This window comes from Plecotus auritus, assembly GCF_963455305.1.
Source record: "Plecotus auritus genome assembly, chromosome: 9".
NCBI lineage: Eukaryota > Metazoa > Chordata > Mammalia > Chiroptera > Vespertilionidae > Plecotus > Plecotus auritus.
The window spans coordinates 5,688,889-5,711,282 of NC_137783.1; the positions used below are offsets into that span (position 1 = coordinate 5,688,889).

At 56.6% G+C, this 22,394-nt stretch overlaps 1 protein-coding gene across 14 annotated transcripts in view; it reads left to right on the forward strand.

The window, feature by feature from the left end:
- JAKMIP3 (Janus kinase and microtubule interacting protein 3) overlaps positions 1–22,394 on the forward strand; it is a 60,488-nt gene that overhangs the window by 23,935 nt on the left and 14,159 nt on the right. For 6 of the 14 annotated variants that reach the window (XM_080641516.1, XM_080641518.1, XM_080641515.1 and 3 more), the window contains exons 4-19: positions 5,857–6,072; positions 7,488–7,607; positions 8,104–8,250; positions 9,458–9,589; positions 10,170–10,205; positions 11,012–11,071; positions 12,681–12,809; positions 13,653–13,781; positions 14,843–14,926; positions 15,189–15,251; positions 15,463–15,561; positions 16,543–16,641; positions 16,738–16,797; positions 19,394–19,459; positions 20,495–20,563; positions 20,652–20,729. In XM_080641516.1, coding sequence (XP_080497642.1) covers positions 5,857–6,072; positions 7,488–7,607; positions 8,104–8,250; positions 9,458–9,589; positions 10,170–10,205; positions 11,012–11,071; positions 12,681–12,809; positions 13,653–13,781; positions 14,843–14,926; positions 15,189–15,251; positions 15,463–15,561; positions 16,543–16,641; positions 16,738–16,797; positions 19,394–19,459; positions 20,495–20,563; positions 20,652–20,729 — 1,587 coding nt within the window. The remainder of the gene's footprint in view (positions 1–5,856; positions 6,073–7,487; positions 7,608–8,103; positions 8,251–9,457; positions 9,590–10,169; positions 10,206–11,011; positions 11,072–12,680; positions 12,810–13,652; positions 13,782–14,842; positions 14,927–15,188; positions 15,252–15,462; positions 15,562–16,542; positions 16,642–16,737; positions 16,798–19,393; positions 19,460–20,494; positions 20,564–20,651; positions 20,730–22,394) is intronic. The other 8 variants (XM_080641520.1, XM_080641521.1, XM_080641522.1 and 5 more) reach the window with 8 other exon arrangements.

Sequence of the window (22,394 nt, forward strand, 5' to 3'; positions counted from 1 at the left end):
GAGGATGCGAGGAAAGGTCAGAAGGGCCAGCTGTCGGGCAGAGGTCCTCCCTCTGCCCCTGACCTACCAGCTTTACATCCTGTGTCTCTTTGGGGCCAGAACAGGATGCCTGCAATGGTCATGAAAGCCTCCCTCCCCTCCTTAGAGTGCAGGCTAGGCTGCAAGCCACGCAGGGCTAGCGCTCTGCTGGCACAGTCACTTCTTCCATCACTGGGCGGGCTCTGCAGTCTGTCCAGCTCACTGGGCCCAGAGAGGTGAGACCACGAGGACAGGGGGGGATGGCATGTCCCCGAGGCCATCCTGATGTCCCTGTGCCCTGTGCATGCTCTGAGGCTGGATGGCGTGAAGTTACCATCTTGCAGGTCAGGCATGGGCACCTGTGCATCCCGTGGTCAGAGACCGTGTCCCCTGGCAGGCCCCGTGGAGTCAGTGTTCTCAGAGCCCCAGGGCTGGGGAGTCGGAGAATATCCGGGAATCCTGAGGGATTGTGCCGGTTCTCCTCACCCCTTGGAGCCGGGACCTCCTTGGTCATTTGGGGAAATGGGGGTCAGCGTTAGAGGCATGCCCCACATCCCAGTGTGCGATTCATCAGGACCTGGCTGGCTCTGCTGGTGACACCCAGGACCCTGGATGCCCATCCATGGGGCATGGCATGGCCCTGCACCCAGGCCACCCGCCCCTGCTTCCCTGGGGCTCTGTTTTCCAAACGATGCTGTCACCTTGAACTTCCCAGAAGGGCTGCAGCCCTCTGGACCCATGGCCTGGAGGGGAAACTGAGCACTGTGAGGCACACGCGCCCCTCCACCCCCACAGTGTGTGCACGGGGGCCCCAACGTTCTCCACCTTGCCTTTTCCAGAGTGTCCCCTTTCCATGCTCCCCCCACGGGCTCCACCCCCAGCCCTGTTGGTGCCACGTCCGCACCGCTGTCCAGCCCACACCACCCTTTAATCCATCTGCTGGCTTCAGTGTTTGTAGGAGACAGGTGGCCTCATCTCCTTAACTGAAGGCTGACACAGAGCCAGCAGGTCCCTGTGGTTCCTCGCCCCTGACACAGACTCCCCAGAGGCAGCTCTAGCAGATTCTCCTGGTATTTGTTCCAAATTCTCAAAAACATGCTTAAGCTTTCATTTCCTGATCCCTCCATCTCAGCCCCTCTCTGGCCCCCACTCCCCAACTCCAGGCCTTCCTAAATTACACTGACCAGGTATCAGTGGGAACAAATGGGCTCCCAAATGGAGGGAACTACCATTTACGGTGTGGACAGTGCCTCGGGAGAACTACTGGGGTGGTGACCTGTCCCCTCCCAGGCATTAGATCCTCCCCTTAGCTTTCTCTTTTTTAAACACACACACACACACACACACACACACACACACACACACACACACACACACTGATTTCGGAGAGGAAGGGAGAGGAAGAGAGAAATAGAAACATCAAAGATGAGAGAGAATCATTGATTGTCTGCCTCCTGCACGCCCCCCACTGAGGATCAAGCCTGCAACCAGGGCATGTGCCCTGACCAGGAATGGAACTTGGTTCCTAAACTTCTTGGTTCATAGGTTGACGCTCAACCACTGAGCCACACCAGCCAGGCCCCAAGAGAACTTTTAAATGAATTCAGCAAGGTTTTAGGACAAAAGATCAATATGCAACCATCAGTTGTATTTTTATGTAGTAGCAACAAACAATTCAAATTAAATATTTAAAAATTCCATTCATGATGGCATAAAAAGAGAATAACATATTTAGAAGTTTAACAAAAGATGTCTAAGACTTGAACTCTGAAAACAATACTCGACTGAGAGAAACTAAAAGTGAGCTGAATAAACAAACAGGCATTCCATGTTCATGGATTGGTGAGCTGAATAAACAAAGATAGAGATTCCATGTTCATGGGCTGGTGAACTGAACAAATAAATAGACATTCCATGTTCATGGATTGGAAGCTCAGCATTGTTAGGTGGCATTTCTCCCCAGATTAATATAAGGAGTAAACAAAGCCTGTCGATCCCAGCAGGCTTTCCTGAAGCTGATTCTAAAATGCATATGGAAATGCAAGCCCCTTCCTCACACTGGGTAAGCTTTCTCTGTTCTTGGTGGTGGCGTTTTGTGATCTAAAACTTGACATTCTGAAGTGGCCTACTTTGTTGATCATTTTCTATGTGGCTGGTACTTATTGTGTCTTGTTTAGGAAATTCTTTTATTCTGGAGCCATGAAGTGTTATCTTTTTAGAACATTATCTTTCATGCGTAGGTGTTGGCCATGCCTGGGTTGTATGTATGCATGTGTGTGTGCGCACGTGTGTGTGTGTGTGTGCGTGTGCACTGTAAGGTGGCGGTCCAGTTATATGTTTTCCATGTGGATACACAACTGTCCCAGCAGCCCTTATGGAAAAGACCACCTTTCCCCCAATCCACAGGGCCACCTCGTTATTATATGAGCGGGCTTTCTAGTTTGTTCTATCACAGCCCTTCTTCGAGCTCATTTTAAAATTATTCTCGCTTTATAGTAAGTCTTGATTTCTGGAAGAGCGTTCTCTGGCTTTGTTCTTCAAGAGTAACTGGACTTTGCTTGGCTCATGACTCTTCTGTATAACCTTGGCTGGGGAGGGGGACCTGGCTGAGCTCACAGAAAACATCAGAGCCAGGCAGGCATGGAACAAGTCCATTCCTTTCCTTCCGCTTCAAGTGAAAATTTGGCCAGAAATGGCCCTGGGGACCCAGCGTCTCCAGGGTGGATTCCGGGGATGGTGGGGGGAAAGAACATCAAAATGATAAATAAAGGAGAGTCCCCAAATTGACTGTGGGGTCTACAGGAAAAAACTGTGGAAGATTGAAATAAGCAAGAAAAGAAATAGAAGATTTCTGTCTCCTTTTCTAAGAATACTTGAGGGCTGTCTGAGCTCACACCATGTGCACCTTCACCTTTGACCTTCGTCTTTGATCTTCGTCTTTGATCTAGACTCTGCAGAGACAGACCTTTACCTGGAGGAAACCTTTAGCAATGGAGCCATTCCTGTCCACAGACGGACAAATGACTCTGCTTCAGACACTGCAAATGGTCTTTGCCAGGCAGACAGCGCAACTCTCTTTAGATCAAATCCTCATTCGAATTGGCTGCAACATTTACTTGTCCCCTCATTAACTAATGAGTTTAATAACAATTTTCTTAAAAATACATTTTTATTGATTTCAGAGAGGAAGGGAGAGGGAGGGAGAGATAGAAACATCCATGATGAGAGAGAATCATTGATTGGCTACCTCCTGCACACCCCACCCTGCGGATTGAGCCTGCAACCTGGGCTTGTGCCTCAACAGGAAATCAAACTGTGATTTACCTCCTAGTTCATAGGTTGTGCTCAACCACTGAGCCATGCCAGCCGGGCCCTACCATTTCTGTATACCTCCTATAACTGGGAGTGAGGGGGTGAGGCAGGGGAGTTCCTGGTGGTGAGGTGAGGTGGGGGCCCTGGAAAGAAAATGAAAGGGATTAAGGACACGAAGGTGGAAAATCAGGATGGTTCTTGCTCCCCAGTCAGGCATGTCCCATTCCACCACAGCTATGATCATGAACAAGAACAAAGTGATGGAGGCAACTGAAGGATCTGTTTAACCGGAGCAATGAGACTAACAAAGATTCTAGAAGGGCCTATATCAGACATGGAGAAACTTCTAGTGACCTGAGTTGAAGACCAGATGCAAATGTGCATCCCTCTCAGCACCATGGTGACTGCGGCCAAAGCAAAGAGTTTGTTTGCGATGTTGGAAGAACAGGCTGGATCCAACTACGGTGTTGAATTTACTGCTAGTTCTGGGTGGTTTAAACGATTCAAGAATCATCCCTTATCCCATCACGTGAGAGTGAGTGGCGAGTCTGCGCCTACTGGTGTGAAGGCAGCTGAGGAATTGTTGGAAACTCTAGATAACCTGATTGAGGAGAAATAAAATTACTTCCCTGAGCATATAGTCAATATGATGAAACCTCCCCATTCTGGAAACAGATGCCTGAAAGGCCTTTCACCCACAAGGAGGCCAGGTTGATGCCAGGGTTCAAGGTCTTTAAGGACAGGATAGCAACCTTGTTTGGAGGTAATGCTATGGGCTACAGATCAAAACCCTTTGTGATGGGGCACAGTGAGAACCCAGGGCCTTTAAGCATTTTACTGCAGGTCTCCTATGGGAGCAATGAGAAGTTAAGGAGGACCCGGCTCCTCCTCCAAGACGCCTTCCTGAATTGCTACGCCAGCAGAAGTACTGTTTGGAGAATAACATACCTTTCAAGATTTGCTTATGGTTGATAACGCTCCTGGACATCCTCCCTTCCCTGGTGATTTTCATCCAATATCAACGTGGTGCCTCTCCCTCCAAACACCCCCTCTTTGATCAAACAGTGGATTGAGGAGTTATAGCAGCTTTTCAGGCCTATTCCCTGAGGAGGACCTGTGCCCAAGCAATTGCTGCCATGGAGGAAGACGCCGAGGAGACACTGATGTAATTCTGGAAGGATCACAACGTCTGTGACTGCATTGCTTGAGCTTGGGTGGTGTCACCAAGGAGGGTATGAATGGCATCTAGAAGGAAGCTATACCATGCAGCCCACGTGAGCAGTAGGCTGTACCATGTAGCCCTGGTGAGCAGTAGGCTGTACCATATAGCCCTGGTGAGCAGTAGGCTGTACCATGTAGCCCTGGTGAGCAGTAGGCTGTACCATGTAGCCCAGGTGAGCAGTAGGCTGTACCATCTGGGTTTTATGTGCCTCTGTGATGTTCACAGGACAATAAGATCACCTAACCAGGCATTTCTCAGAACGTGTCCCAGTGGGTAAGCGGCAGGTGACTATGACAGGAGTAGAAGATGTAGGAACGTGCCCTTGGCTGAGAATTTTCAGGGGAGACATTGCATGCGAGAGTCCCGGGGCCTTAGGAGGACCCCCTGGGAGACACTCTGATCTTAAAGTGAGTTTCCCATCATTAAAAAATCAAACCCCGCCCTTCCCTTTGTGGGAGGATCACGAAGCCCCCGCTGGGCAACCATCTAACTGGACCACCTATGTGACTCAGGGAGGGTGGCTTCTGGTCCAGCCGTCCTCTGAAGCAGCTGATTGAAGCGGGATGTGTGAGCAGAGAGTGGTTTTCTTGTTTCCTGGTGAAAGAAAAATGATGTTTGCAGAGTGTCTCTGCCAGAGGGGAAACGTCAGGCCATGGGATATAGCTGCATGTTAATCTGGTTTTCTCTCCACTGGCCTCTCTGTTTCCATAATTGACTGTTGCCTCTGCATTTCTGTGAGTTCCAGTAAATGGGAATTTAGCAATTAAGGAATTCTTTCTTCCTTTTTTTTTTTTCTATTCAGTTCACCGCTTCCCCATGAATTCTTCGATCTGGGCTAATTAGACATTTCATCTCTTTGTTTCTGAGCTGACTTCAGCAGATGGCTGATTTATTAGCTTACTGTAACCTTAAACAGCACGCAAAGCAACGAGACATCCTATCCCGCTCTGTGGTTTGAAATACATTTTAAACCGAGGCTTCTTGCAAATCTAGCATCATTTGTGATAATGCCCATGCCACCGCGCCTGCGTGTCTGAGGAGTGGGCAGTGGTGGGGTTGGTTCTGCCCTCCCCTCTGAGGGCAGCCCACCTTTGGCCTCAGACGCACCTATGGCTGCCAGGAGGAGGGGCTGGGAGGCAGGTGGCTCCTCACAGCTGTTAGGAGGTTGAGCACAGGGAGAGTGGGGAGGGCTGCCATGTGTGTGTGGGGGGGACCCCTCCTGATGCTTGTGCATTCTGCCTGTTGCTATGGTAACAGATCTGCATCCTGCCTGCCTGTGTGATTGTGTTCTGTTCTCCTTGTAGATGGAGGAGATAAAATTTAAGGACAGAGCAGTCTTCGTGCTGGAGAGAGAGTTAGGGATTCAAGCCGGGCATGCTCAGAGACTGCAGCTCCAAAAAGAGGCTCTAGATGAGCAGCTGTCCCAGGTCAAAGAGGCTGATCGGCACCTGGGCAGCCCCAGACGGGAACTTCCTTATGCCAGCGGTGCAGGAGACGCCTCAGACCACTCGGGAAGCCCTGTAAGCACCTCCCCGTCTTGCACACGTGCGGCTGCGTGTCCCTGCGAGGAAGCTCCCCCGGCCCGTGTCCAGAGCCAGAGCCCTCCCACCCTTGGAACACCAACCGTGCCAGCAGCCCGCCAGCCAGGCCCCGGGCCCCTCGGCTCTCTGGCATGGCCGAGAGGGCGGGCAGCCTTTGTCCTTCCTTCCTTGCTAACGTAGTGTGTAGCCCTGCCTTCACCTGGTCCCCCTGCCATGGACCCCCAAAACTTTGGGCTCCCCGCTGGAGCCCATCTGAGCCACCGGGCCCCCAGGTTGATGAGGGTCCCTGGTGCTGGCTGGCACTGGCTCCTGCCCCGGGCTGGTGGGACACAAGGCTGAGCTGCTTCCCTGTCCACACACAGGCTTTGCCTTCTGCCGGGAAGGCCGGCTCCCTGCTCCCCTCATCCTGAATTTGACCCCTGTGCAGTGATTTCCGCCATTCGCGTCACCCATTGCCCGCCCACCCGCTTTCCATGTAACAGGGACACTCCTGCTCGTCCCTGGCCCGCCAGGATGGCACAGGGCCAACAGCTGCCCGGCCATGACGCCACTCATCTCCTCATTGCCGCTCCTCATTCAGAGCCCTCTTGGGTGGTCCTGGGAAGTCGAGGGTGGTGGGTGGGGGGAGGGTCTGAATTCCACGGACCCTCCAGGAGGTCCGTCTGGGCCTGCCCCTAGCCTCTCCTGCACCTGCTGAATGAGGAATCATTCCTCCGTCCTTTTGGGCACCCGTTTGCTTTAGGACAAAACCGTGTGTGAGCTGAGCCAGCCCTAGGACGGTGACGTTTCAGGATAGAAAGTGACATTCGATCATCCTATTATACACGGCTGAGCTGAATTAGACAGCGCCTGCCCTGGCCTGACCCCGCTTCATTGTGTGAGCCAGCCCCAGAGGCTCTCAAACCGCATTAAAATGTTGTCACGGATTTTTGCCTGAAGTTCCAAAGTGACCTTTCAGAAACATAATCTTGGGGAAGCAGCTTTTGAGAGTTGTAAGTCCAATGTCGTTACCTGCGCTCCCTTTAGAATGCTAGGGAGGCGACTTCCCGCCTGCGGTGCGGACCCCGCCTGGGGGGCAGACAGCAGAGATGGAGGCGTGCGCGTGGGCTGGTTCCGATGCCTTCTGGGCTCGCTGTGGCCGGGATGCCTGCATTTGCATGCCCTCCCCTTCCACATTTGCATTTTCTGGACATTTCTGCTCCTGCATTCTGTCCCATCTCACGGCTTGCCACCACTGCGCCCCAGCCCCTAGGAGGGTCCCTCGCCCACCGCCCACCCGGAGTCTCCAGCCGTCGTGACGTGGAAGTGCGCTGGTCTCCACGCTGTGTTGGGATTTGCGAAGGTCTCTCCGTCTGCATCGACGAACGGTTACTTGCAGTTGATTTCTGTTTTAGGAACAGCAGTTGGATGAAAAGGATGCCCGGCGTTTCCAACTTAAAATCGCAGAGCTAAGCGCCATCATTCGGAAACTCGAGGACCGGAACGCCTTGCTGTCGGAAGAGAGGAATGAGCTGGTGAGCACGGCAGGGCGGGGTGGGCTGGGTCCCGTGGGCTCAGGGCTGCAGTCCGCTTCCAAAGTCCCCGTGGAAAGGAGCGATGGTGACAAGGGTGGGCTTGTGCCTAGGCCTCTGGGCTGTTTCCAATAAAACGCTGTTAACAAAACCAGGTTCAGGGCCAGATATGGGCCTCAGATACGGGTTGGCTGATCCCTGCTCTGTATTATTGGGCAAAAGTATCCTCCGTTCTTCACATTATCTGAGGACCTCAGCCTTCAGTGGCGCCATCACCGTCAGTTCTTGCCGCCACTGGGGTTTCTGAGCGGCTTGTCCCTGGCTGAGAGCTGCCTGAGGCTCCCCGGGGGTCCTGGTCCCACAGCTCTTACTGGATTCGACTCCAACCCTTCGCTGTTGGCCAAGCTTGTTCTGCTCAGCTTGCAGGTTCCATAGGGTGACCGGCTGGTTCTCTGTCACACCTAGAAAAATCGTGCTTGTCACTAATTTTGTCTTCCAGCTAAAGCGTTTAAGAGAAGCTGAAAGCCAGTATAAGCCTCTGCTGGATAAAAACAAGCGCCTCACTCGGAAAAACGAGAGTCTGTCTCACACGCTGCGTCGAATGGAAAACAAGTTAAAATTTGTCACTCAGGAGAACATAGAAATGGTAAGGGGCCCTGCCCTGGCCATCAGCCAGCAGGAGGGTAACCATGACAACCTCACCACACGGTTTGACACGTTCCCAGCGGCTGAGCTCTGGCTCTTGCTCCAGCCTCTGGTCTCCTGTGGAGATAGGAACTTAGATGAGGGTCTGGGCTCTTGAGGGCAGGGTGTCGCCTGCCTGGGGAGTGACAGGGAGAAAGATGCTGAGCAGTCACATCCCCCACCCCCAGGCCACCTTCCAACTCTGAGTACCTGGAGCAGAGGTGGTAGGAGCTCAGGCCACAGACCAGGGGGGCGGGGTGCTCCACTACTGCCGCCACCGTTGAGCAGGTGGGGGGTGATTAGCTGGTGTCGGGTGGGGGGTGATTAGCTGGTGTCGGGTGGGGGGTGACTAGCTGGTGTCAGGTGGGGGGTGATTAGCTGGTGTCGGGTGGGGGGTGACTAGCTGGTGTCGGGTGGGGGGTGACTAGCTGGTGTCGGGTCGGGGGGTGATTAGCTGGTGTCGGGTTGGGGGGTGACTAGCTGGTGTCGGGTGGGGGGTGATTAGCTGGTGTCGGGTTGGGGGGTGACTAGCTGGTGTCGGGTTGGGGGGTGATTAGCTGGTGTCGGGTTGGGGGGTGATTAGCTGGTGTCGGGTTGGGGGGTGATTAGCTGGTGTCGGGTTGGGGGGTGATTAGCTGGTGTCGGGTGGGGGGTGATTAGCTGGTGTCGGGTGGGGGGTGATTAGCTGGTGTCGGGTGGGGGGTGACTAGCTGGTGTCGGGTTGGGGGGTGATTAGCTGGTGTCGGGTGGGGGGTGATTAGCTGGTGTCGGGTGGGGGGTGATTAGCTGGTGTCGGGTGTGTTTCTTCTGCCGCTGAGGGCCCCAGAGGCTCTGAGTGAGTGTTTAACCAGGGATGTGAGAAGGGGGGGAGGTGGGAGGAGTGCCCTCCACCCCGCCCTGTGCAGAACCTCCTCTTTTTACACTCTGCCTTTGGGAACGGCCGTGGGGTGTGAACTGGCACGACAGCTCACACCTTTCCCCGTGGGCTCTGAGCCAGGCTGCACAGCCCTCCCCGTTTCAGGTGCTAAGATGCAGCCTCGATTTCCCAGGCTCTACAGCCGGGCTGCTCCAAGGCCTGAGCAGAGAGCAGGAGGACCCTGACTTCCCATCGCCTAGTCGGACTGCCCCGCTCCTCCCTTGTGAGTGACGTGGTCTGGTTGGCTTTTCAGAGACAAAGAGCCGGGATCATAAGAAGACCCAGTTCCTTAAACGACCTGGATCAGAGTCAAGATGAGAGAGAAATTGACTTCTTGAAACTCCAAATTGTGGAGCAGCAGAACCTCATAGACGAGCTGTCCAAGGTGCCGTCCCGCTCCTCTCCCTTCTCTGCGCTGCCCCCGGGAGGTTCCACCCTGAGCCCCTTGCCCCCGGGGGTCTGCCCAGAGGAGCCCCACAGGAGGTGGGGGTTGTTTGTCCTCCTGGCCCCTCCCTGGGTTCATCTTGGCTGGGTCCCTGCACCGGTCCATACTGGAGGTGGCCCCCTCCGGACCAGGGGTTTCAGGAGCCACAACACCAGTGCTAGGGCCATGGTGACCACAACCCGGGGCTCAAAACCACAGCCACGGATTCCCTCCCAGTTCTGGAGGCTAAGACCCCAAATCAAAGTTATAAGACCTTATGGGGGAACAGGAAAGGGAAAAATCAACACAAGTTTCAAAAGGCCAGTTCGCCCTGCACGGAGGGCCCTGGGTGCTTCCGCAGGCCAGGGGGCTGTGGGTCAGCTGAGGGTGGGAGGAAGGCTCATCGGGGCCGGGGCAGGTGCGGCGGGGAGTGGGGGGGGGGCACCAGGCCATGCTGCGGTCAGGAAGCGGCAGAGGTTTGGGGGGTGCAGGACTCTGGGGTCTGCTCTCTGAGTCTCCAGGCGAATGTCCTCTCTTCCAGACCCTGGAAACAGCGGGCTACGTGAAGAGCGTGCTAGTAAGTACACTCGGCACTGCCTGTCCTCACGCTCTTTCTGGTGCCCTGCTCCCGGGACCCCTGTGCCCATGGCTCCTTCCAGGCCAGACAAGTGGCCGTGCCAGCTCCCAGGTGGATTTTGTGGCCACAGTGCTACTTTGCCCGAGGCTTTGCCATGGTGACCGAGAATGCCCACCTGTCCGGGGGCCACCAGATCTGCTCAGTACTGAGTCATTTATTCAACCAGAGGTCGGAGGATCCTCCTCTCTGGGGCCCTTCCCCCCACCGTGGTTCCCCAGCCCTGCCAGCATGCACCCACGGGCTAGAGCTGGTTGGTTCGGTCATGGTCACAAAGATGCAGCCTCGCTCCCCAAGAGCAGCAGGTCACTGGCCTCCTTACACATTCACGGGGTCCATGCTCACATCTGTGGGCTCCACGTGTGCAGGCAGCTACTCAGAGGACGCAGGGGCTGGCTCATCCATTCCCTCTGGTCCCATTTCTGTTCCTGCCACTCAAATCCCCTGCCCCCCATGTGGGCCCCCCAGCCAAGTACCACCGTAAAAGAAGCTGGGGGGGCCGATGAGTGTGGTGAGCCAAGCCACCTAAACAGGCCAGGCACTCCTCCAGCCCGAGGTGTGGGGACGAGCTGTCCACACCTGCAGGCTCCCCGAGCAGGCCGTGGGCTCAGCGTGTTTATGTCAGTGTGGCCAGTACGCCAGCCTGTCTACACCCACGGAACCTTGCTAACACGGAACCTTGACAGTGTATTTGAAACTGATAGAGCTGTGCAATTACTCAAAAGCATCTCTTCAACTGGTTTCTGCAGGAGCGTGACAAGCTTTTGAGATTTCGGAAGCAGAGGAAGAAGATGGCCAAGCTGCCCAAGGTCAGTGAGAGGGTGTCAGCATAGGTGCACATAAAACATGTGTTTTAAAAGACACCTCCGAGGAATGAATGTCTCCCTTTGGAAGTGAAAAGCAAATGACTTTATTATTTCTAAAAATTGTTACTGTGGTAGAACCAAAGCAGGACCCAAAGGAAATAATTCGGTTCATACTTTCAAATTTAAAAATCCAGCCTTAATTCTTTTTCCTTTTTTAATCCTCATCCAAGGATATTGATTTTTTAGAGAGAGTGGAAAAGAGAGGGAAAGACAGAGAGAAATATTGATGTGAGAGAGACACATTGATTGGTTGCTTCCTGCACACACCCCAACCAGGGCCCAGGCTAGGGCAGAGCCTGCAACCGAGGAACATGCCCTTGACCAGAATCGAACCCGGGACCCTTTGGTCTGCAGGCCGACGCTCTATCCACTGAGCCAAACCGGCTAGGGCCAGCCTTATTTCTTTAACATTTCCAAGAGAAGATATGAACTCATGATAATAATAAGGAGGGGGAGGAGCCTGCCTGGGACCCTGAGGCCCTGAGGCCCTGCAAGCTGCAGCCCCCACCCCACCCCCATCCACAGGCCCCACGCAGGCCCCTCCCTCGAAGACCTGGGTAATTTCTCTGCTGCACAATCCTTTGTGATAAACCTGTGATTTTTAGTAGAGGGGATCTGGGAGACATTTCCTAAGGACCTGACTCATGTCCTGCTTTTTGCAGGCGCGTGTGTTTTTTGTTTGGTTTTGAACCATCAGCCGTGTCCTTCATGTGAGCTCTGGGAGAGGCCCAGAGGAGGCGTGAGAGGTGCAGGGTCATTTGCGGGTATTTAGGGGCTCTCTGAGGCCGAGGCCGACAGCAGGTTCTAGCGGCATGGACGGGCTGGGGGAGGTTCACGCTCTTCCCCTGGGCCAGGTGCTCCGTGAGCTGAGAGGAGGGACAGTCGGGTGAGTCTGGAGCCATCAGTGGGCAGGACAGGCTTGGGGGCCGAGGACAGGGCATTGGTTGCCACCCCACACTCCAGCCTTGATGGCCAGTGGACCGGCCATGAGCTGGCACATGCAAGGCCCAGGGGGGAGGGGAGCCTGGGTGGCCAACGTCAGAGGTGAGCTGTGGGGTGTCCCTCAGGCAGGGCTCTCCCACGAGCTGGGGAAGGCTCTTGTTTTTACTTTTATTCTAATCTGCCGAGGACGATGCTTTGAGAACGCAATGAAAATGAGTCACTAGACACGGGGCCACGTGCTGAACGCCAGTCTAGTGCTCACTGTTAGTCCTGTGTATGTCACCTGCATGGTGGCATCCGAGTGCCGCTGCCCTGGGCCCCACAGAGCTGGTCCCCACGGCCGTGCTCAGTCCCTACCATGAAAGTGGCCCACCTCTCACAGACCTCCAGCCCCTCGGCCCTTCGCCAGCCCCACTTCCAGAAGGACCCCATGGTAACCCCTTGCCCTGAGGCTGGGCAGCCGCGATGGAGGCTGGCGTGCGCTGGGGTGTGGCCCTGCAGCTGGCCCACAGCCGGGCAGCAGAGGAGCCGGCGGGAGCGGCACAGAGGCCCCTGGGGCTGGCGGCCCGGCCTGGCTGGGTATGAACTAACACTGTCCCTTTGACCAAAGCCGGTGGTCGTGGAGACCTTCTTCGGATACGATGAAGAGGCTTCCCTGGAATCTGACGGCTCTTCCATATCCTACCAAACCGACAGGACGGACCAAACCCCGTGCACCCCAGACGATGACCTGGAGGAGGTAACGGGGCAGGCGGGGGCAGGGGTGGGCGCTGCTCCCTGCAGAGGTGCCACAGTTCACAGTTTTGCGCCATGGGGAACACCCCTGTTGCTGCTGCCCAGCTGCTGGCCGCCCCTTTCTCTGAGCACACGCTCCGTCTGCTTCACCCTGTCTAGTGCCCCCTCTGCAGAGGTGCAGGGAAGAGAGCTCCCGCCCTCTCAAGGGGCTGCATGTGGGGAGGTCTGAACCCCAGCCCGGGCTCGGCACCATTGCCAAGGGCACACGCCAGGGATGTACATGGGCAGCCGAAGCTCTCTGATAGAAACATGGCCAGGGTGTCCCACCCGACAGTCCCTTCTTCTGGAAGGATGCCAACCTCAGATCCAGGCAGCCATCTGAACCTGACTGGTCCTGCCCGGTGGCCAGGGGACAAGGAGTGTCCGGTGGTCCACTGCCCTGACCAGGCCCAGGGGGCACTGAGGCCATGGTGGGGCCGCCCCTGGTAGGTCTGGCGGATGCCCCACGGCCAGGGAGCTGCTTAGAGCTCTCAGACACAGCAGCGCACTTGCCACTATCAGCGTCGGAACAGGATGGGGTGGGGGGAGCTGGGCCAGGTTAGGGTTCCTGGGCCTGGTTGCTCCAGACATGGCTGCCCTCCCACGCAGATCTCTGGCTTGTTTATTGAAAAGTGATCCCTTCGGGGTCCAGTAGGGCCCCAGGAGGCAGCAGCAGCCACCTGCCCTCTCCAGGTGGAAGCCCAGCGGGGCCCTGGCCTCGGCCACCCACAGCCCAGGGCCTCAGACTCACCGCCTGGATCCCCAGGTCGAGGCCAGGCGCTAACACTGTGTCTGTGTGCCGCTCCAGGGCATGGCCAAGGAGGAGACGGAGCTGCGGTTCCGGCAGCTGACCATGGAGTACCAGGCCCTGCAGCGTGCGTACGCCTTGCTGCAGGAGCAGGTCGGAGGAACGCTGGACGCAGAGCGAGAAGTTAAGGTCTAACTGACTTCCACTCCAGTGGGGCCTCCCCACTTGACCCCAGCCGCGGCAGGGACATAGGCATCACCCCACCTTCCCGCCCGGGCCCTTCACTGCCCCCGTCGGTGTGGCCCGTGCCCAGACCAGTGGAACCAGTGTTGGGGGAGCCGGCGCTGGCTCAGCTGGGCTGGGGCCTGGCAGAACCGTGCTGGGTGCAGGGGTGCTGAGGAACCTCCAGCCTTGCTCCAGGGCTGGTGGAGGTCACAGGGCCTGCAGCTCCTTGCCGGTGAAGTCACCTTCCTTGCACACCTGGCAGCGGTGCGTCAGGGAGCTGCCCCCTCGCGGAGCACAGAGGTGAGGGAGGGCCAGCATTTGAGCTCAGGTTTTGAAATTTGCTGAGATTATTCATTCATCCAACACATGCTGAGCTCAGATGCTGCGCCCACCTGCTGCCCCTTAGGGGAGCAGAGGCCCCGAGTTGAGGGCCCCCCAGGCCCTGTGCCCAGCTGGCCCCAAACGCTTTCATCCATTTGCCCTGGAAACTGTTCCCAGGGGAGCAGGAGTGCCCTGTGGCTTAGACCTCAGAGGGAATTAACTCACAGGAGGGTGGCTGGGCCCCTGGAAGCCCGGGTGGCATTTAGGCGGCTGGTTTTGTAAACAAGGGGTAGGCTCAGGAAAGGAGAGAACCCAGGGCTGGCAGAGGGCGCCATGTTGAAGGGAAGGCTCTGTCAGGGTCTGGGCTGGCGATTGCTTTGAAAGCCCCTCTGAGTGTAGCCGCACTGTCATCAGGGACTGGACCAGCCCTGGCCCGCACCCAGCAGGCTCAGTCCGCCTTGGCCGTTTGACCCTGCCCTGGAGGATTTCCCCTAACAATCCCTCAAAACGAATCACAGACCATCCCTGTATGGAGTGAGGGCCTCGCTTCAAGTAAGCGTGAAGTCCTTCCTGATGGAGCATCCTTGCAAAGCGCCAACGGCCGCTTCCCCGCTAGCTGAACCCGCGGGTCGCCTCTGAACCAGGTCATGCGGGCATGTCCTGGCTCTTAGGGAAAATTTGATGTCTCTCCTCCTGTCCCACAGACCCGTGAGCAGCTCCAAGCAGAAGTGCAGAGAGCGCAGACACAGATAGAGGACCTGGAGAAGGCCCTGGCCGAGGAGGGGCAGGTGAGTGCGTCCACAGGGGGGCACATGGGTCTAACCGAAGCAGGGCTGTGCCCTCCTGTCTCTATCCAGGACCCCCAAGAAAGTGGGGGATGTCGTGGGTTGTCATTAGCAGGGTGACAATTGTCGTGAGGCGGCTGCTTCAGGAGCTGGGTGCTGCGTCCGTCTGTCAAACCCTCTGCTCCGCTGAATTGTGATTTAAATGTTGGATTTATGCTTTTACCCTGCAGTGTACTTATTCCTCTATGTCCACTTCACTTTCCAGGACATGAAGTGGATTGGAGAGAAGCAAGCCCTGTATCGGAGAAACCAAGAGCTCGTCGAAAAGGTGCGCCTGACCCGTCCTGGAGCCTGGCCGATCCCCTAGGAAAAGCGCGATTTCTCGGTGCTCACGGAAGCGTGCGGGTCCCTGCAGGCTGGGCTCTGGGCCAGGCACCCAGGCCAGGCCCCATCCCCAGGGACAGCCAGAAGCCGTCGGGGAAGGCAGGGAGTTGACCTCACTTGACCTCCAGTGTCTCGCCCATCTTTTCTTTTTACAGATTAAACAGATGGAGACACAAGAGGCTCGGTTGAAACACGACGTCCAGGATGTGAAAGACCAGAACGAGCTGCTGGAATTCCGGATCCTGGAACTGGAGGTGCGCTGTGGGTCGGGTGCTGGGCATGAGCAGAGATGCCTGAGCGGGGTTGCCTGCGGGGCTGGTGGGATGGAGTGCTGAGCCGGCCCCTCTCTCGGCCTTCCTGATGCACAGCCCCAAAAGGCTGGGTTGGAAAGGGTGCATCTCTTTGTATGAGGGTGCCAGGCAGTGACCAGGTGCCCGCCCTGCCAGGGCAGCTGGGACATGAGGTCCACGTCTGAGGCAGGGAGGCAGTGACCCGGGTGGGTATCCGTCCTGCTGGCACCTGCACACAGCTCCAGGGCCCCTTTTGGGTCCTGGCCACCTTTAGGACACCTGGCGACAAGGAGGTCATGACCCTAGCTGGCGGGACAACCACCGTCTTGTATGACACTGAGGCCCATCTTTGCTTTGTTTCTCTGAACCCTCATTCCCATGGTCTGTTTCCGGGCCTCTCTGCACACCTGAGGTGTGGGGCGTAGGGTCCCCACTTGCCCACGGAGGAAGCAGGTTGAGTCCAGATGGAGTTTCCCCTCAGGGTTGCCCCCTCTACCTCCCTGGGGGGCAGGAAGGCTGTGCGGCTCCCTCTGTGTGTGCCGGTCCCCTTGGTCTCCGGGGCTCTTGCATTTGGTCCTGGATGAGGACACAGCAGCACCAGCCACTGTCCTTGGGAACTGCTCTGGTCAGGCCTGTGGGGATACTGCTCCCCAAGTGTCCCGACAGTCTGTTGGGGTTCACGGTGCATGAGCTAGTCCCGAGGGCCCGCCTGGGCTGGGAGCTCCGGCTCCTGTGGGCATCTTGACGGGGCCATCTTCTCGGGCAAGTCCACTGAGCTTTCAGCCACCGCTGCAGCCGGAGCTTCATTTACACAAATGTCGTGTTGACCACATTTGGTGGCCTCTGTGGCTTTACTGTGTTCCCTGGGCTGCCCCAGCACAGCCTCCATGGTGGGAGGAGCCGGGAGGGACCAGCGGCCCGTGCCCAGCCTTGCTCTCTGTCTAGGAGAGGGAGAGGAAGTCACCCGCCATCAACTTCCACCACATCCCCTTCGTGGACGGCAAGAGCCCCCTGCAAGCGTACTGTGAGGCGGAAGGCGTGACGGTAACCCCCCGCCCCAACTGTGCCCCAACTGTGCCCACGCCAGCCCCACCCGGCTGGCGCTCACCTCCCACGTGTCCCTCGTGTTTTTGCCTCCAGGACATCCAGGTCACAGAGCTGATGAAGAAGCTGGACATCTTGGGGGACAACGCCGTAAGTGTATGTTGCTCTCCTGACTTGTGCATGCCTCCTCATGCCGTGGTCCGGGGCCCCTGTGAGTCCTCTGTGGTCCTGCCACAGGCTGCCCTGCCCAGCCACACCTTCCTCGTGGCCAGGGCTGCTTGAGATGGGCGCCAGGCATTTGGGAGAAATTCTGTTCCTTTCTCATATTGTTCCTGTGCCCATGTGGGTGGCGACCAGCACCCAAATGGGGGTTTGGAGCCTCCGCTCTGCAAGGGTGGGAAGCCCACACCCAATTCCTCAGCAGAGATACTTCTAGCCACATGTTCTCAGTTTCTGAATCCCTCTCAGTCTTTAACTCTTCCAAACCCTTGCTGGGATGGGTGCCGTAGACACCCCAGACTTGGGAGTCTCACTTTCTTGGTTGGGAGGGTGGGCAGAACCCATTAATAATCCCATCTCATTTAGGCCAGATTTCCAATTTCTACAACAAACGCCCAGAAGAAATTCTAATTAGTGAAGGGACAAAGTAACCATACCTACATCCCAGCCTCCATCCTCTGACCATCCATCTATCTTCATCCATTCATCCATCCATTCACCCATCCATTCATCCTCCATCCATCCAGCCCAATTATGCAGCCTCCATCCATCCTCCATTCATTTATCCCTCAACCATTCATCCTCTAGCAAGCCAGCCTCCATCTATCCATTCTTCATCCTCTGTCCATCTATCTTCCATCCATCCATTCATCCTCTATCCTCCATCCACAAAGCTCCTCCTCTATCCTCCATTGTCCTTCATCTCCATCCATCCATCCATCCTCCACCCTCCATTATCCTCCATCGTCCATCCTCCATCTATCTACCTTTAATCCTCTATTCTCCATTCATCTATTCCCCATCCTCCATCCTTTGTTCGTCCACCCTCCAGCCTGCCTCCATCCATCATCTTACACTTGTTGAGTCCTCTGCCCTAGGGGTGGATCGACTGAACTGGATGGCAGCCCCACTTCACACCCCAGAACTTCCCCCCAAGGTGCACTAACAAACACATGGCCCACAGCTGTCCTGAGGCCCTTGGGCTTCCCATCCTGGTCACTGCTCTCAAGAAAGAACACTGAGACAAACTAGTGCACTTCCCACAGTACATGGAAGAAAAAGAAACACATGCAAACACACATACACACACACACACACACACACACACACACCACACACTTGCTCACTCACAAGCACATACCAAAACCCAGACATGCAGCCTGGCCAGTTTCCCGGAGGCAGGAAGGATGCGGGGCACTGGCCCCAGCCCCAGTACCACGCCTGGGTCGGGTGCAGTGTGTCCCATGGACAGAGCCTGCCTCTGTGCCTATAGCATTTGGTCACTACCCCCCCCCCCCATGCTGCCTGCGTAGGTATCGGGATGGCAAGAGATCCCTGCCCTTAGGGAGCTCCCACTGCAGAGGGAGTCACGGACCGCCCAGCTCTCACCACATCATGTGCCCACATCCTCTGAGGATGCTCATTGGTCTCAAAACCAAACTCTCCCCACCTGGAGGGACCACCCAGGTGGGCTCCTTGGAACGGGATAGGAATAAAACATGCAGAGAAAAGGCAAAAGCACCAGGGATGGGGACCATTTCACAGCCACGAGTGTGTGATCTTTGCTCCACATTTGTCAGCGATGTTTTAATAATCCAGGGCCGCATATGCAAAGAGCTGACTTTACACAAGATGGGGGCATAGACAGGTGGGGACACATTTATTGCTGCCTGCCTGCTTGATATGCTGCCCACCCATCCCATTCTGCCTCAGTGGGCTAATTAGACCATCATGGCCACCAGCAGTGAGAGGACCAAAGAGGACAGAGAGGAGAATGCACCCAGAGTGAACAGGGTCACAAACAGGGTATCGGACTCCTGGGAGGGTGTTTTAGGAAAAGCAGCCTTAGCTGTGGCTCCAGCCCCCACCCTGCATCTGTTCAATCAGCCCCACTAAGCACCCACCATTCTGCCCCACCTTGCACCCACCATTCAGCCCAATTATGCACCCACCATTCAGCCCCATTGTGCACCCACCATTCAGCCCCACCATGCACCCCTCATTCAGCCCCACAATGCACCCCTCATTCAGCCCCACCATGCACCCCTCATTCAGCCCCACAATGCACCCCTCATTCAGCCCCACAATGCACCCCTCATTCAGCCCCACAATGCACCCCTCATTCAGCCCCACCATGCACCCCTCATTCAGCCCCACAATGCAACCCTCATTCAGCCCCACCATGCACCCCTCATTCAGCCCCACAATGCACCCACCATTCAGCCCCACAATGCACCCCTCATTCAGCCCCACCATGCACCCCTCATTCAGCCCCACCATGCACCCCTCATTCAGCCCCACCATGCACCCCTCCATTCACCCATCCATTCATCCTCCATCCATCCAGCCCAATTATGCAGCCTCCATCCATCCTCCATTCAGCCCCACAATGCACCCTCATTCAGCCCCACCATGCACCCGTTATTCAGTCCCAATGAGCACCCATCTATCAGTCTCACCATGCACCTGTCATTCATCCCAGCTACCCCGATGGCCCTGCCTCTGACTATATGTCTATTCTGCTTTGACGCAGAATCTGACCAATGAAGAGCAAGTGGTTGTCATACAAGCCAGGACAGTCCTGACCTTGGCTGAAAAGGTAAGTGATTGTGTGGGTGCTCCCAGCAGGTCTCCCTCTCCGTGCTCAGCTCAGAGAAAACGCTCCTCCTGGGAGGAGGAAGGGTAGGGGGATTGCTAACCCTATTGGCCTTGGAAGGCCTGGCACACACAGGTCAAAAAGCACCCACCATGCCCTGGCTGGTATGGCTCATTGGATAGAGTGTCGGCCTGCGGACTGGAGGGTCCCAGGTTCAATTCCTGGTCAAGGGCACACGCTGGGGTAGCGGACTTGATCCCTGGTGGGGGGCGTGCGGGAGGCAGCCGATAAGGATTCTCTCCCATGATTGATGTTTCTCTCTCTCTCCCTCTCCCTTCCTCTGAAATCAGTTTTAAAACAAGCACCCACCATGCATGTTTGCAAATAACAGATTCAGCCAGACATTGCCCCAATGCCCGCTCTGCCTCAGTTTCCCCCCAGAGGCTGCAGATGTGGTGGGTCTGTAAAACCATCAGCATTCTGTTTGACCTGCCAAGACCCTCCTTTGGGGACCACCCAGCCCACTTGGGATCCCCACACCCCAGCTCCCCCACTCCCAGGGCCACCAGTCTGCTCCTGGTCCCACCCACAGCCCCAGCCTGCCCACTGTACCCTCCTACAGGCCTCCAATGAGAAGGGGAAGGGGTGCTCCAGTGAATAGGGGTTCAAGGGCCGGGACTGGGGAGAAACCCCCTCCTGCATCTCCTTGCAGAGCTCACAGGGGCACGTACTGCCGTTGCCCTCAGCTAACATCCCTCCTGTCCCCAGGGAGGGGCTGGGGGCAGACTCCCTGGACACCAGCAGGCTGTGGGCTGGAGCCTGCACTGGCCTGTACCCTGGGCACATGGAGCTCAGGGAGATCACGGTGCCAGCCCAGCCCAGCCCCAACTCCCGATGAGGGCAAGCTCTCCCCTCCAGGAGGAAGAGTAGGGGGGACACCGGGGCCAGGCCTGCCTCCCTCCTTCTGCAGGCTATTTGCCTGGTGGGGGGAAGGGATGGCACCTCAGGGTCACAGCCACCTGCTCTGTTTGTGTCCAGTGGCTCCAGCAGATGGAAGAGATGGAGTCAGCCCTGCAGCGGAAGATGGTCGACCTGGAGAGTGAGAAGGTGGGTGGGTGTCCCGCCATGTGGCCCGCATCCAGGCGTCACCAGGCTGGACCCCTGAGGCCGAGACACAGGTCCACTTGTGTTTCAGGAGCTGTTCAGTAAACAGAAGGGCTACCTGGACGAGGAGCTGGACTACAGGAAGCAGGCCTTGGACCAGGCTCACAAGGTAAGACATGTGCTGCTGACCCCCGGGGGACGTGGAAATGGGGGGAGTTCTCCCTCGCCAGTGCCGTGTCTCGGGGGCCTGTGTGGGCCAGGCCTCAGGCCTGCCCGGAGAGCCTGGGCCAGTGTGACCAGTGGGTCACTCCCTGCCTGTGTCCCTCTGACGCCCCCTTGCCCGGTGAGCTCCGAGGATGCCCAGGCCTGTCATCAAACGCTTCGCCCCAGGAACCAGGGCACAGGAGCAGAATCAAAGGGACATTTGAAAAGAGGTGATAGCATTGAAGCCATTGAAATGATTGTTTTGCAAATTAACTGAACACAGTTAAGTAACACCTCTCTACTGAGATTCCTGCTGTGTTCGCCCCCCACTCCCTGACCCACACGTCTGCCTGCCGGTGGGAAACAGCGTCCCCACGAAGAAACCCAAAGTTTCCTGCAGGAGCGAAGCCCGCACCTGCTTTCCGGCCATTAGTTACCCCGTGGATGGAATGAATGTCTCCCTGCAGGACCGTCCTAGTCCACGTGCCTTTGTCTCCCCCTGGAGTGCGAATCCGTAAAAGCAGAGCGGGTCATGCGCTGGTCCAGGGGCCCCGGCAAGGCGGCCTGAGCGGGGTGCCCGAGGATGGGCTAAAAGCCGGCGTGGGGTCTGGGACTACCCTCCACCAGTGGGGAGGCCGAGCCCCTTGGCCCCTCATGGTAAATAGGGGCCTTAATTCTCATTCCCGGAGTTGTCAGGAGGGTCAGAGACGCCCCCAGGTGGCCCAGGCTCCTGCTCATGTGTGTAGGGAGGGAAGGCGCATCCCCCTCCCAGGTCCCTGTGTGTTAACTCTAGGCCCACACGCACCTGTGTTTATCGGAGAACCTGGCGCTCCCCTGACACGCACTCACCAAGCTCCTGCTCTAAGAAGGGTAGGGATGTGGCGTGTGTGCTGGCTGGGACAGCTTACCTGGGGTCTGTCAAGAACGATAAAATGTGAGGCCCAAAAGTGGGTGCTTTTTTTTCCATTTCTCAAAATGTCTGCTAAGCCCAAAGGCATTTTCATGATCATTTAGCCTGAAGAAAAGGAGACATCGTGTCTGAAGGGGTACGTTTTGATGGGAAGACAGGCTTCTGTAGTTTGAGAATGTGGTTCTTTCAAAGATTGTATCTCTAAACTCCCGGAGGAAAAAAGCTCTCCCAGTCCTCCAGACCCGATGGCTGAGCCCTTGGAGTGTGTAGCGGGGTGAGTCAGAACAGGAGTCACCTGGCATGTCCCTCGTGGCTTCTTGGTCATGACAGGCTTTCTGGAAGGCAGCAGAGGGCTGAGGCACTTATCCTGCTCAGGGTCCCCGTGTCCCCACCGTAGCCCATGTGGTCTCAGCTCAGTCCTTCCCCGCCCTGAGTCTCACCCATCAGCCCCGACCTGGGGCCCAGGGGCCGGCTGCCCCTCCACCTGGTCAGCTTCTCTGCTTATCCCATTCCTTTCAAGGGGACGAGGGGTCTGTGGGGCTCTAGGCCCTCCCCTGAGATCTGTGGTGACGACCGTGGCCCCTAAGAGTCACCCTTTGCCCTGGTCCATGGGGAAGCCACCCACCAGCTGAGGTGGCTGGTGCAGGCCTGGCGAGGGCTCCGGAGTATTGGGTGGTGCTCTGCCAGCGAGGCGAGCTGGTGGGCCTGGGCGACCCTGAG